Raw genomic sequence first — 15,880 nt, 5'->3', positions numbered from 1 at the left:
CTAAATTAAATAGGTTATCTCAATGCCAATGCAAACGCAACTTCAGGTAAGATAGTGTCAAATTCTTCTTTCAGTATTGGACTGAATTATAGCACTGAGCTCATGAATATTCAACAAGAAGAGAACTCTTGAAAAAACATGTTAGTCAATCTCTACCCAACACACACACACACACACACACACACACACATCCTGTTATAAAAGTGTTAGAATGGCTCATATACTGAATCTATTACTTAATGCTTAATGCTCAGTAAGATAAGTTCAATGGCAAGGAAAACAAATACAAAGCAACAAGAGCGACAAAGCACTACAGACTTCCATTTTAAAATACTGAACAACTCATGTGTTACAATAATGTAGTAAGAGACTCCTTGGATTACGAAATATGCCGTGGCCGTGAGCTTCCTTGGGGAACCAGAAAATACTGCTTTTCTTAATTATACTAGTCCTTCCATTGGGGCCACCAATTCCTAAAGGAAACACACAACAAAGGAAAGTGTTTTGTGCTGTTGTTGCTGTTCTCTGTATTGTTTGTTCAGTTCACTGTTCCACAGTAGATTAAATATAAAGTTAAGTGAGACTTGACCTATGACTTTATTCCTTCATGCAACAAATACCGATTGAGCACTTAGTAGTTCAAAGTCAGTGTTAAGGACTAGGGAGAACAAAAGTAAATAAAGGAAACGGTAATTCCTACCCTCATAAAGCCTAAGTTTTAGTGAAGGGAGTATAAATAAAAGTGGCAGATTTAAAAAATCAGTAGGCATTTTTATTAATTCATTTAAGTGAGTGACAACTCAGTAAAAAAAAAAAAAAAAATACCATATCGTTTATTTCACAATACTTGAGTTACCAACTTGAACTAAGAATTTAATGAAATATAGCTTAAGATGCAGAAATCTGATTTGTATCTATCTATTCCTCCTCGGTATATTTCATACTGATACAAGTCTTTCATAGAATCTGTTTTACTGCATTGGCCCTCTCTTTTATTCTGGCTGGCCTTTGTACTATGAGAACAGCATGAAGACCTGGACTTAATCGCCACCCCACCCCACATCATCTTTTCAACAGGGAATATTTATTAGCTCCTGAATTGTATCCAACATTCTTCTAAGTTCTGTCAATAGAAAGATACATTCAAGAAATTCTCTATCTGCAGGCATGCCATGTTGAAATGGGAAAGGCAGAAGTATGTAATTAGAATATAAAACCGTTAAGTGAAAGTGGAAGTAAGTGCCTGGTGATCAAAACTATAACTAATTACACTTGCAAGAATGGAGGTGAGGAAGGAAAAAAATCAATGATAGTGACATTCGAGTCTCATCTTTTTTTTTTTAATTTTATTTATTTATTTGAGAAAGAGAGACAGAGATAGCACTAATGGGGAGGAGAGGAAGAAGCAGTCTTCCCACTGAGAAGGGAGCCCCACAGGATGGGGCTTGATCCCCGGACCCTGGGATTATGACCTGAACCAAGGCAGATACTTAACGACTGAGCCACCCTGGTGCCCCACAAGTCTCAGCTTGAAAGAAGAGTTGAACTGCCTGAAGTGGGCATGTGTGTTAATTTAAGCTATTAAAAGGTGTCTGGAGTATTTATTCATTTCTGTAAGGTTGAGATCTGTTGACAAAGATATTACCGTGTGTTGATCTGCCTTTAATAATAGCCATAGAGGATGAAAACTATAGAGAGTATATGCATATGCTAATTTCGGCCAATAGAGGGAACACACTAGTGTAATTCTCAATGAAATCATCTTATGTGAGACTGAAGATACCACCACAGTCAGACGATGAGTAAAGCCCAGAATGGAAAATCACCAGGATCAGATGTGTTCCTGTTTCCTAATTAGAAGAATCAATTTTGACCTTTCTAGAACATTGTTTTCTGTTTGAAAGAAGTGGCTTTTAAATATCTGCTCACCCTTCATAAAAAGTGCAGAGAAAGGTCAGAGGGCCTAGCTATCTACTGTATTTATTGCTTTGTAGTAAGGCAAAGCATTCTTCATGATGCAGGACATTCTTAACCCATCTACCCTCTAATGGTTCATTGTTCATTTGTTATCATACATCATATTCCATAAATTCCAATGAAAGAGAGAGTAAAAAAGATAAGGGATAATATAAGAACTGAAGAGGGAAGTATGCTAATTTGATCCCTTTAGAAAGAGTTAAGGTATATGCAGGGAGCCCATATCTGAGCCAGGCATTTGGGGGTTGGTTGTTGTTATCTTAGAACACAAAATATATTTTCTGCAAGCCAACTCATTTAAGGGACCTTAATTTTTATTATTTAATTTTTCCATTTTTCTTCTTGAAGTTCCTTCTTAAAAAAAGGTGAAATTTTTCAGCCACATAATAAGGAAAAGAGATTTATTCAGAGTTGGTTCTATTACTCTCTGGCCATTCCCCTTATTCCCTCTACATGGAAGAGTATTACTTATAAAAGAAAGTGAAAAATGGTATCCTACCACTCTTCAAATTCCACAGTAGCCAAGTATCGCTCTAAACTAACAAAGATTGGCAGGATTCTGTGCTCTCCGAAAAACATATTTGGGATGATCATGACTGCTAACTATTGTTTCCAATAATGGTTATTATCTTCTGGTAAAGTACATATTATAAGGCCGTAGGTGGAAGAGAAATTTACACCTGGAAGAGAAATTCACACTACTCTCACGTGATTTACACGCCACTGTAGAGCTTTAGGAAAAAAGAACAAAGAAGCACTTGGTGGCTCCTACTTAGTTAAGACACTCACATACACAGCCAAGTTAAATATTTAATCAGTAGAAAAGAATACCTTTTTATTTTAATGGCTTCTTTTCATTTCTCTTGATTTAATATCAAAGGAGTCTTCCAGTGTACTGTCCAGTTCACTTATATGCTCCTGAATCGCTGTGACCACTTCAGTGGGGATAAACCTTATACCACTGATATCACCAAACACCTGCAAAAAGGTGATAAAATGACACATATTAACCTACCATGTTTCAAAGAAATATTTAGGTGCAATGAACAAATGCTGTGACTTTTTCCTTACCCCCACCCCAAGATTAGCTTGGAAATCCCCTGAAACACCATACTGTTAACTTAACTCCACTGTTTAACAGAAGCTTACAATTTAGGTTTTATGGTTCAGTTTCACTTCTTTTTTTTTTTTTTTAAGATTTATTTGTTTGACAGAGAGAGAGACAGCCAGCAAGAGAGCGAACACAAGCAGGGGGAGTGGGAGAGGAAGAAGCAGGCTCCCAGTGGAGGAGCCTGATATGGGGCTCGATCCCAGAACCCTGGGATCACGCCCTGAGCTGAAGGCAGACACTTAACGACCGAGCCACCAACACGCCCCTCAGTTTCACTTCTGACTTTAGCAGGCATTGTATAACACACCAAAAATATAAATTAAAATCTGTATTACATTTACTAATACAGAACACGGGTTCATAATCAGCAATTAAAACACATTTAGAAAGTGAATTATCCGAATTCTATGGAAACCAAAAATCTCAAAATCAAATATAAGACTAGAATTTTCTCTTTTTTTTCTTTTTCTTTTCTTTTTTCTTTTTTTACTTTCTTTTTTCTTTTCTTTCTTTTTTTTTTTTTGCCTTTAATAACTATTGTGTGATGAAATGGATCAAAAACAAAACTCTTTTCATACGAGGGAAGACACAGGACAGCATTCCTTTTAGTAGGAACTCATTGTCCCTAGAGAAACTTTCTGTATATACAAGCCTAATTATCTTTGAGCACAACTAGCAAGCATGCCAACATCTTGTTTCACTTGTCACACACAGTTTGGGTTTATTCCTGGGTTGTTTATAATAATGATCAATTTCACTGACTTCATATGTTTCTCCTACATCTTGAAGGTATCTAGCATTTCCAAGTATTCTGCTGAATGACTGTTTTCCCTAGAACTTGTGGCCTCTTGAACTGAAGACTATCCTGGTTAGAAAGGCAGGGAGCCACATCTACATTGGCTAAATGAATGCATTTATCTGGATAGCAAAGAAGACATCTGCTTATTTGCCAAGTTCCTCTTCTGGTTACAGAAGCCATTTTTTTCTTTCTAGAACTACTCTTCCATCTCCTAAAGGGGCTATAAATCATATAGCAAGCTAAACAGAAAGCCTTTTTCCAGAAATGGACAAATAAATGGGTGCAGATGGAATACCAGGGAAAGAAAATTTCCTTCCAAGATAAGAAGCACTTGGAATGATAAATCCTTGAGCTATGCTACCGTATGAAAAAGACAGTGTCAGGAATGAAGCCAACATAGATGAAAATAAGGGAGAGAGAGAGAGAAGAAAGAGGGATTTGATAACATTCTTTCGACTCCTGAATTCAGCCATCCCATTAGAATATCTACTGTAATTCCCACTTACGTGACTTAATAAATACCTTTTGCAATTTAGCAGAAATAGATGTTTGACATTTCCAACTACATCAGTTAAGAAAAATAGATATCTTTGGACATCTTGATTTTTCCTTTCTTGTTGAGTCTCTCTTGCAGGCCTTCTGAGAGTCCACTTCCCCCACTGGTATCTAAAATTTTCCAGTCCTTTTCCGTTATTTGTTCCTTTGTCACTCTTCCTAACCATCTCTTATATTTATTCTTTATTATACATCTTTCTTTCTACTTCTTTGTATATGAGCTTTAAAAACCTCAATTTCTTGAGAAATAATTCATGGCATAACAGCACCTATTTAGATGCTTTATTTTCTTTCTTTTCAAGACTATCTAAAAATGCAAGTCAGAATCACCATTTGGGAGCTTTGTCCATGTCTCTTGAGATATCGTCCCTTTTAGATCCTCATATGGTGGATTGTGCCAGTTGTTCTCAGAACTTCTGAAATGCACATTCTTAATATCAAATTGGGTGGCACTCAGCCTTTACCAGAATTAGGAATAACAGAACCACAGGGTCACTTTCTCCCCTAAATTTCCTGTCATTTACAATCTTTCCTTTGTGGTTGAGAATCCAATTCAGAGAAACAACCTCAATCATCGCTTTGTCTTCTAAGAAATGAATTATTGGGACTTCTCCTTATTCAATAGTATGTCTCCATTCATAAGATTCCACAAAGAGTCCAGAGTGTGTGGCTAAGAAGGGACATGTGTATGGGAGTGGTTTTATTGGCTGGAGATTTGAGGAACTCCTCCAGTTGTCATCTGGACCAGTTACCTGGAAGAATCTCTCTCTCCCTCTGCACAATGGCTGGGCCATTGACCAGTAGCAGGTAGACTTCTGGTTCACATTGGTGTTTTCCTTGTGCTTCTAGAGTTTTAATAATCCTCTTATACTCATTAAGGCTGCCACCGTAAACTATCCAAATTTACTTCTTTAAAATGATTTGTATATATAGGTGAATATACATCAAATTAACAAATATGCTTTGGCCTGAGAGGTTTGGGGAAAAGGGAATAAGAAGATAACTAGTTTTAAATCTGTTGCTACAGAAATGTGTTTGCTGTCACTTCTGCGTTAACTGTTGTGCAAGACAGGTCTCTTTCCAACTACAATAATGTGATTATAAAAAATAATCTTACAGGCACGTGGGCGGCTCAGTAGTATGTGCATCCACCTTCAGCTCAGGTCATGATTCTGGGGTCCTGGGATTGAACTGAGCAGAAAGCCTGCTTGCCCTTCTACCCCTTCCCCTGCTTGTGCACGCTCTCTCTTTCTCAAATAAATAAAATCTTTTTTTTAAAAAAGAAAATAATCTTAGAATATTTTTATTTTTTATCAATCTGTATAGAGTCATTTACCTCAAGTGTTTGTGCTAGAAAAATAAGCTGCTAATATAATCACACATTTTATTTTATGAGTTTCATTGATTACTGGGAAGAAACATTGCTAGACCATAGATATTACAAACACGAACAATCTCATGACAACTTATACGGAAATGGGCCACACTTTGAAAATAAACAAAAAGCTACTTAGTCATGTAGTATTTTTCAAAGGCAGAAATTGACCCTGAGCTGTGATATCCACGTGGTCTTGTTGGGCAAACTTTTCATTCACTGCAGTTGTGGCTATGTATTTTGTCATCTTTTCTGGCGGGCAGCTGGGATACATATATCCATATATAGCCATATGTCCACACATATATGTAATACATGCATAAATATATAACAAATATACACATAAATGTCTATCCTTTTAAATTATCATATTCTTTGGCCTAGTAATTCCACTGTCAGCATCGAGCTTTAAGAGATAATAGAGAATATCAATGAAAATTGCCGAGTAAGGACCTCCAAATTCAACTCCTTCATAAAAAGCATCAACAACAACAACAAAATGAGCAAAAACTCTCACAATCAACTTTTTTTGGGTGAAAACGAATTCTGGCAAACTATCTGGCTGAGGTTGAAGCATTAGGGACTTGACTAGCCCCTCAGAACCCCCCCTCTGGTGTTAGACATTTATGATGTGAACAAGTAGACTTCAAGCATGGGACATCTCGGTGCCATTTGCAGGCAGTGTGACTGGCAGAGGATTTCCACAGAGGCAGACAAGGATCTCCCAGTCCTCAGGGAGCTAGTGTTCCACAGTGATGCCTGTGGCTTTGCAGACAAGAGCACACGTGACTTCCTTTTGTCTTGTGTTTGAAACACGACTGGCCCTCCTTGGTATAAAGGTCTTAAGAAAGAGATAGTGAATTTCTGCTAAGAAGGGCAGATGTATCTTCAGGAGTCTAACTGGAAAAATTAAGTGAAGTTTACTGACAATTTAGCAGGTTCAACGCGTCATACCTACCTGCCAAAAAACACCGATAAAGCTTCAGTGAGAGCCCATTATAAATACAGTACGGAAGATAGAGAATAATAAATTAGATATGGCGTTCCAGATAGATTTTGATTTAATTTGCCCCCTTACCCCAGGACTCCTGTACGCATAGCACTAATATTGACTGCAGCAACACAGCAATGTTGGGAGGCTTAGTTAAACCCATTATGGTTCTGTAATGAAATAGAATTTTTTTCTCGATGGAATTCAGATTGCTACACCTGAAGTACAGTAATCTGAACGAGGGGTAAAGAGTCTATTAAAATTCTATTACAACTGTAGACTTCAAAAATGGGACCAGAAATAACACGACACTCTATGTAAGTAATAGATTGAATCAACATTGTTTTAGAGAAAGGGTGTTTTGCATTTTGAAGAAGGAGAGCATTGATGTGAATTTCCTCAAGCAGTTAAATAAAGGCTGACAGTGGGATTTATTCGCTGGGATTTAGTGGCGATGGGGCTCTGGTCGTGGTAACCCTGTGGATCATTCCAGCTGTGAAAATCACAAGCCAAAGCACACAGTCCTTTCATTTTTGCGAAAGTATACTTTACGTGGCTGTAAAATATTCAATGTTCTTAGGATTAAATATCTGAATATTGCTTCTGAAGGAGCAGGTGTCACTTTAAATCTGAAGTCTAGTTTGTTTACTGGCTGTATTTTATATCCTTTAGAAAATGACGCAAAATGGCAATAAAATCATTGTAAGTATTCTACAGGGGAATATAAATGCCCTTTGGTTACAGCGTACATACCTTTATACATAATTCCAGTTTATTTTCCCTAGAATTATGTTAAATATGTAAAAAGCCTTTTCTCATAAAGGTAAAAATGCTAGATGTTTCCAAGTTGTAATTTAGCATTAGTGTCAAAATTGCTTCAGAAAATAAGCTACTGTTACTGTTTCATTTCTTTTAAGTGTCATTCAGCATACTATATGTGATTTTGCACATAAAATAAGCTTATATGATTTTTATATCAGTGTTTGGAAAATGTGGGATTAAAAATAATTTATTGGGTATAAATATGTAAAAATAACTGACACTATGAACTGGTTTTTTTTTTTTTTACATTGTTTTAACATATTACCATTAAATAATTGCTTCAGGGACTTACAGAAGAATGTGTTCCATAAGCTGTATAGGAGAAACCATAATACTTCTCAATCCATGCATTCTTAAAGATGAAGAATCAGTACATTTGCAGAGAGTTCTTAGGTTAAAAGGATACAATTACAAAATGCACCAAAATATTTTCATGATATTTCTGTATATATAGATACACGGAAAAATAATTATGTTGACTTTTTTTCATGACTGAATTATCTTGGACTTTTTAGGAAATGAGTATTAACCTTATCAAATGAGTCAAGATAAAAATCATTGATTAGTAATATCATGGCATATACTAAAGGGCTTCTCTCAAGCACTGACTTTTGTTTGCATGGATTTAAAACATTTTTTTAATGCAAAAATTCAAAAATTTCTCAAATTTAGAGTAACTTAAGATTAATAAATACAGAGAGGCTTATGTTTTGTCACATTGCTCACATTTCACATTTCACCCTTCAAGATAGGGTTTCTAAAATCCAATTGAATAGGGGAGAAAAATATTCTGAAGTAAAAGTAAATATATTTTTATTAAAGGTAAAATATTCAATCTTTATCAACTGTGCAATAAAGATTTTATTCTTCTCCTCTATAATGTTTATGTTAGACATTTAAGCAGTATGTTTAGTTAATATGTCAAAGCCTATTTTTAACATTGCTTCTTTATACTTAATATATGTTTTAAGATATTTCCTATGACTTAAAATACTGGAAAATAGTTTTCTCTGATATGTCAGATGTGTATGTATTATTTCTGATATATGTATGAATATAATAATATAATGAATTTTTTCTACAGCTTTCATAAGTTCTATTTGAAGATTCAAAGAAAATCGAAGATGCTGAAAATAATTTTATATGTATTTTCAAAAATATGTATCTAATCACTCTTTTTCTTATATACACAAATAAAAAATATGAGGTCTATAAAAACCAAAGATTATTAATGCATGATTGTCTCAAATTATCAGTATCAAAAAATACAGGGAAATTTAATATTTTAGAAGATAGGGTGAGTGTGGTGGCTTCGGAAAAGACCTGTAGAATCTCTAAAATGTTTCAAAATGTCATATCTCAGTATACAATAAATAGAACCAAAACAGTTCTTCATGATTTTCTATGGAAACCATAGTTATGTTAACATTAATTTAGTCACCAAGAGTTAATATTTTGACCTTATTATTGAAATAGCTTCTTACAAGTAAACAGCTACATTTCCTGAAAAGGTGCCTGAAATCTGTTGTATTTATCTAAAAATTATAGCGTGCTAATTATGAAAAAATTGTTATTTTCCCTCTTACAGGTTACCAATATATATAGTATATATATACAATGTGTGTACCAATATACACACATACATTAGAAACGATATAATAAACATACATATATACCCATATATTTTTATATGGTAAATTAAGCTTGAGGTAAGAATTGTCTAGCTTAGTTTTGTGAAAAGCAAAACATCTCATAGCAAGTTATGCTGATCTAATTATTATGGACAAATAAAATCACTTATTTTGACACACACATATGGGAATAATAATTTGTCACATAGTTTTTCAAATAACATAATTCATAAATATATTTAAAAGATTAGTAAATGTGGGGCGCCTGGGTGGCACAGTGGTTAACCGTCTGCCTTCGGCTCAGGGCGTGATCCCGGCATTATGGGATCGAGCCCCACATCAGGCTCCTCCGCTATGAGCCTGCTTCTTCCTCTCCCACTCCCCCTGCTAGTGTTCCCTCTCTCGCTGGCCATCTCTATCTCTGTCGAATAAATAAAAAAAAAAAATCTTTAAAAAAAAAAAAGATTAGTAAATGTGCCTATGTAAGACTGTTGTGGTAGCAGGACAGGAGAATGTCCTATAAGTGACATTATATTCTAATACTAGCCTGATTGTTGAATTCCTCTTTGCTCTTGTATTCTGATTCTTTTTTAATATGTTCCTTATAACAGGGTCTAAGTTTTAGATAGACAAAATGATGGCCCTCTACAGTTTACTAAACTAGCTAATCATTCTTAGTGAAAGAAAAAGGCAAAATAGTATCGAAACCCTATTTTTAAAAAAATTAGAAGTGGCAACTGTTAAGTTTGAATTTGAAAACCAGAAATAAAGAACATTAGTGTACTTGATTTTTTTAAACAATATTTTATGCAAAGCCATTAACTGTTGCTATTACTATTTCATTTTAAGGTATATTTTCAATATTGCCACATAAGTAAATATGTCCAAAGGACTCATGGCATCCTTTTCCGAAGCTGTTGTGTAAGAAATGTAAAGTGGTCCAAATTTAGGGAATGAAAATACGACTTTCTCCCATTCGCATGAGTAAATTAATTTTAGCATCTTCTTTAGGCAAATCTACACAATTAAAAAAAAAAAACACACAAATGGTTTTTTCTTTCCCATATGCAATGACTTTCAACAAAAGAAAAATGTGGATGGAAGAAATCCCCAACATGAAAATGAAAGCTATCATCAACAATTTATACATTTAATGAATGTATTACAGAAAGCCCCAATTTCCTTTATTTTCCTATTGATTTCTCTTCCACATCAGTGCATACATTTCTCTGTCACACACATACTGCCAGTTGGTCATTGTAGTAGATGAATGGGGGGATTTAGAAATTCACGGAAGAGTCTTCCTGAAAGGTACTAAAATATTAGAGTTAAAACTGAAATGTCTCATTTATTTGTATGATGTTCCCCTGCAACTCACTGACTCATGGATCAAATGTGGTTTCCCCCCAACTCGGTTTATTCCAAGTGTCTTATAGATTGGCGGGGGACAGTCAGCTTCACCTGCTGTCTTCTCTTGGAGACCAAAAAATTGAGGTCCATTCTCTCAACACCTGCTCTTTCACTGTGTGGTCACTCCATTCTGTGAGAGGAAGAAAAGCCCAGATCCGAGTAAAACCCATCTAATAACAAAACTGTGTTTCCATTTTTCTTTTTTGCCTTTCTTCTCCTGCTGCTTTCTATCAGCAGAGCACTTAACAAGCACTAATTGGTTAATGTGTTATTTAGGCAAGTATTAATATTCTCATTTTGCAGACAAGGAATCAGGCTTCCTGCTGTGTATCTTCTGGCCCTGGGTAAGGAGCTCTTCAGACGGGATATTCAAAGTAGGTGAGCCCATCCTCTTGAGGCCCAGAGACTTGCCTGGAGCCGCTCAGCTGGGTCTCACAGAGCCTCTGTGAGATCGCTGAGTTCCTGACTCCCACTTCTCTGCTCAGACCACCGGGTGACACCGCCTCTAATGACAAAAAACCCTTTTCCCATTCCACCCCAACCAATGCTCCAAGGACTTTCTTAATTGCGACGGATACCCTGGGATTGGGAAGCTTATTTGTGACTTGATGAATCCGCTCTAGTCTTGCCTGGGTTTCTAGGTTTTGTAGCACTAAAAACTTTAAAGTAACTTTGTTCAGAAAACACACACGCATGCACGCACACGCACACACCCAGACACAAGATAGCCTACCTATGGAGCAGAGATGAAGCATTGCTCTCCGAGAGTCTATGGAATCACTGAGCTCAGAGAGGCTGATAAAAATAGAACTAAAGAGCTGCTCACAGCCACACAGACCAATGACAATCTCGACAAATATGGAGGGAACCTCACTTTTTATTTTATTTTATTTTTTTACGATTTTATTTATTTATGTATTTGAGAGAGAGAGAGAGAGAGAGAGAGCACAAGTGGGAGGGAGGAACAGGCTCCTCGCTGAGTAGGGAGCCCAAAGCAGGGCTCCATCCCAGGACCCCGGGATCATGACCTGAGCTTAAGGCAGATGCTTAACCAACTGAGCCACCCAGGTGCCCCTGGTCCTTACTTTTTAAAGCAAAATATGCAGAACACAGTAAGAGCCATGCCATCAAGGGAGCCATAACAAAAAATGATGGACGCAAGTCCATAGGAAAGATTGTTTGTACTATGACTTCTATTTCAGATTCACAAAATCTGACCTCTTCAGAGTTGAAATTCTGTTCCAAAAACATGGCTTTCCATAAAAATAAAACCTTGAAGATAATTTGTTCAAACCCAAATTGCTAGGGTTTTATTGAGACCAAAAAAAAAAAAAAAGGTTAATATATGACCTATATTTCATATCAGGATAAGGAGAGCCTTCAAGATCACTCTTGTCACAGGTTAGAGCTGTGTTAAATGCAAAAGGAATTTAGATAACTGGATATCCTATTTAAAAACCACCCTAAAACCTTGAGAACAGTGTTTAGGCTGTAACGCTAGAGCAAAATTATAACCATTTTTATTTTGTGGTTTTGCCACATCTAATTTGTGGATAAATTAGGCTTGGACACAGGCAACCTGTTTCTTCCCAGGTCAGAATAGCCATTCAAACTGTGGCTTGGATCTCACAGGTATCTCTAAGTGTGTCTAAGTGACTTCCTAAGTATAAATTCCCTCAATTCACATAATGTGATACATTTCATGTCTGGTTCCCTGGTCATGGTGGCATGAAATCACTTAACAGCGGCACAATATTAATTATGAGAAATCTCCATCCTTAATCAAAAGGCTATCATGATGCCAGATTACCAACCATGTAGAACAATTTGGCATCCAGAAAGTCAATGCAATTTAATAGATTTCCTAGAGCTTCAATAATGCACTTAGTACAGAGATAAGGAGCTCCAGGGTAGAAGTTAACTTTAATCCAAGTAGGTGACTACTTATAAACCCTAATTTTATAAATCAAATAGATTTTTCCTTAATCCAGAGAGTATAATCTACCTAAGTGTTGATATTTGAAATTTCCTTTCAATGCATACATCTTTGTGGAAGGAATACACTAATTTCATTTCTCACTGAGATTACAAAAGACAAGACCAGTCTTGAACACACTCCAGTTTTGGGTTTTATAATTCAAAAGGCCAATGATACACCTGGAAGTACCTGGTAAGGGTCAGGAGAGATAGAGAGAGGACTAGGATGATTGTCGAGTAGCAAGACACGTGGCTGAAAGAAAATTTGTCTCATCTTCAAGTTGCTCTAAAACTTGTCCTAGATCACAGTTCCTGTCCTCTAGGAGACAAAACTTCATACTGGCACATGTTTAGAAAGGCTAAATGAAATTTCATACTTGTGATCAGTGTTAGAGAAGGCGCAAGAGGAGAGGTCTGTTTGAAATGGGTTTCAGTAGATTTCATGGAGCAAAAAGCAGGTAGCCTAAAGCATGAAGAAATCATAGTAGTGACTACTGGGTGTCTAGACTGCAGACCCATGAGAAAGCAAGGTTGTGTAAACATCTGCCGGGATCTGCAAAAGGGGGAAAGCTGGTTTAGAATTTGCTAGAATCTCTATCGGGCACAGGTTCAGAAATGCCGAGGGGCACTTGCATCACTGTATCATTACCATAACATAAGGCAAGGGTGGTGAAAACACAGAGAGTCAGAGGGGCCCATGAGCCTGATTCCCTCACGATTCAATCCTCCCAGAAGTGATTTTATTTTTTAGCCTAATGTTACTATTAGTACTTGGGGAAAATATGTGTACGAGTTGAATGAATTTAACATTGCATGATCCATAATGCTTTGTCATCTTTATTGCTCCTTTTTTTTTTTAATAAAAAGAGCTAAAAGTACTTTGCAGATGTGATCCCATTAATCTGCCCCAAATCTCTATGAGGCAGGCGGTATAAGTCTCCATAACCCAGTTTTACAGATAAGCATGCAGGCGGAGAGTAGTGGGAAGTGAGTAAGGCAAGGTTCTGGAGCAAAGGCAGAAGCGAGTGAATCAGAGAGCCCTGAGGATTGCTCTGCTCCTAGGAACAGGCCATCTCACGCTAGGGTTTCCCGCTCAGGTGTCAAGGTCGGCAAGCTGCCACATGATGTTCTGCAGCAGAAGCACAGACATTCCTGGTGTCGTGGCTTCTTCAGGGCTTTCAGTGCACAGTGTGTACATATATTTAAGCACATGCCTGTGCAAATTAAAAACAAAAACAAAAACCACCACCAACAACAACAAAAATCAAAAACAAAAAACAATTAAGCTATGACAGTTTTGCTCCTTAAGGAGATTTTTTTAAAGCAAGGGTTTTGGAAGTCTAAAAAGGATCATAGGCAAAAGTACCAACAGCCCTTGACCTAAACCCTCAAAGAATTCCATCAGATACAGTCAGAATCCCCCCACCTGTTGCTTTGCTGCGATCTACACAGTTCTCTCATTTCACCCCTCAGTAAGGGAGCGAGGGGGGCAAGTGATGGAGAATCCTGCCTGGCACATCTGTGCTTTTCCCAGTAGAGTGCCTCTGTGAGTTGCTCAAGTACCCCAATGCTGTCATGGGATTGGGATCGTAGAAAGGAGAAGCTCCATAGCTGCCACACTGATCTCTAAGCCACTTGAAATTTCCTCAAGGATCTATTCAAAGGAATTTTAGGTGGAAAGACTTTCATCAACTTTATAACAAAAACAACAACGGTAAAAGTCCGGAGGGAAAGGGTGAAGTATTCTGCAAATTCTTACCAATTAATATTGTGCCACTGTTAAGTGATTTCATGCCAACATGACCAGGGTAGCAGACATTTAAATTTATCTAAATTTATCCTCCTCCTCTATGCTTTATTTCCACCATCTAATGGGAAATAACATTCTTTCAGATTTCAGAATTCAACAACACTGGTGCAGATAGGACTGAGCCTCATGTTTCACCATGCCATGAAATTTGGATTTTAAGAATATGGTGCAATGTGTAAGATTTCTTTTTTAAACTAAACTCAACTCACCTGAGGACTCTGACTTATTAAGATAAAACATGGCCTCACAATCTTTGCTAAATGCTCCTTTAACATTTTTAAAGATTTAGAGAGGGGGACTTTATTTTTTAAGCTTTTTCATATGGAAAAAGTATGAAACGCATTTTGTGTGAAATCATTTAAGCAAGGAACGGTACACTTTCCTGAGGCATTGAAGTGTGTCCATGGACTCAGAGAACCCTTCTTCATCGATCCGCTGATGTTTGCAAATGCTACCTGAGTAAAAGTTCTCATAGGCTGAATCCTGAATTACTTCACTTGATTTGTTTCCTGTCTCTCTCCCACAAAGCTATCTGTAGAAACAATTTATTTCTTACATAGTACCTTCATTTCTTTGGAAAACACTAAAATATATCTTCAAGGCTATTATGGTATTAGAAACATTAATTATACAATACACTTGCAAAGTAATTTTGAAGCCTTTGAAATCAAGTATAAATACACACCCACAAACATACATACACAGTACCCATATTAAAATATTTTCATAACCACGTACCTCAACGATGGCGCCATTGGGGAGTCGGAGAAAATGGCGGTATAGCTCTTGGAACCCACCAGGATAAACAGTATATATAGATACATGAGAAGTAATATCCCCCGGACCAAGTGCAGACACAGAAATTTCGTTTTGCTGTTGGAGGTCACAGCTGGAGACTCTGGACTCGATGCCATGGTTTTTCCAGATATAATCATACACTGCCACCTAGTGAGACACAGAACACCCCCCCACAAGCCCCCCAGCCCCAGAAAAGAAGAGAAAAAAAATTAATTAACTTCTGGCAAGAGCATAACCAATTTTAAATGATTTTACAATAAATCTGAAAGTCTCTGCCATCTGCAATGCCTGCCCTCCATTCCACACATATTTTTATGACATATATCTAAATAGTAAAGATAGACAAATCCCCGGTGTGTGCTCCATAAAGTTAATTCTACACAGATGAAGCTGTAATTGGCTCCCATATTAACCCAAAGTAGGAAGATCAAGCAGGATGTGACAATGACAATGTTGATTAAAAAAAAAAAATGCTTACGAATGGTGTTATGAATGGGTGTTTGTGCTTTCTCATCCAAAAGAAATCCCTGCTCGTTTTTCCTTGTTCTCACTGTGCTAAGTGCTAATCTCTGGCATCATCACGACAGCGGATGAGATAAATTAAAGATACATTTTGCTGAAGTG

The 15,880-nt window shown here is 36.8% G+C and overlaps 1 protein-coding gene across 1 annotated transcript in view; it reads right to left on the bottom strand.

Moving 5' to 3' along the window:
- Positions 1-2,817: 2,817 nt before the first annotated feature.
- LOC117802252 overlaps positions 2,818-15,880 on the bottom strand; it is a 132,599-nt gene continuing 119,536 nt past the window's right edge. Inside the window, exons 8-9 of the mRNA XM_034660198.1 lie at positions 15,197-15,403; positions 2,818-2,955 (exon numbers count right to left, since the gene is read on the bottom strand). Coding sequence (XP_034516089.1) covers positions 2,818-2,955; positions 15,197-15,403 — 345 coding nt within the window. The remainder of the gene's footprint in view (positions 2,956-15,196; positions 15,404-15,880) is intronic.

This window comes from Ailuropoda melanoleuca, chromosome 5, assembly GCF_002007445.2.
Source record: "Ailuropoda melanoleuca isolate Jingjing chromosome 5, ASM200744v2, whole genome shotgun sequence".
In the NCBI taxonomy this organism is placed as follows: Eukaryota; Metazoa; Chordata; class Mammalia; order Carnivora; family Ursidae; genus Ailuropoda; species Ailuropoda melanoleuca.
This window is presented reverse-complemented; position numbering and strand designations above follow the sequence as displayed.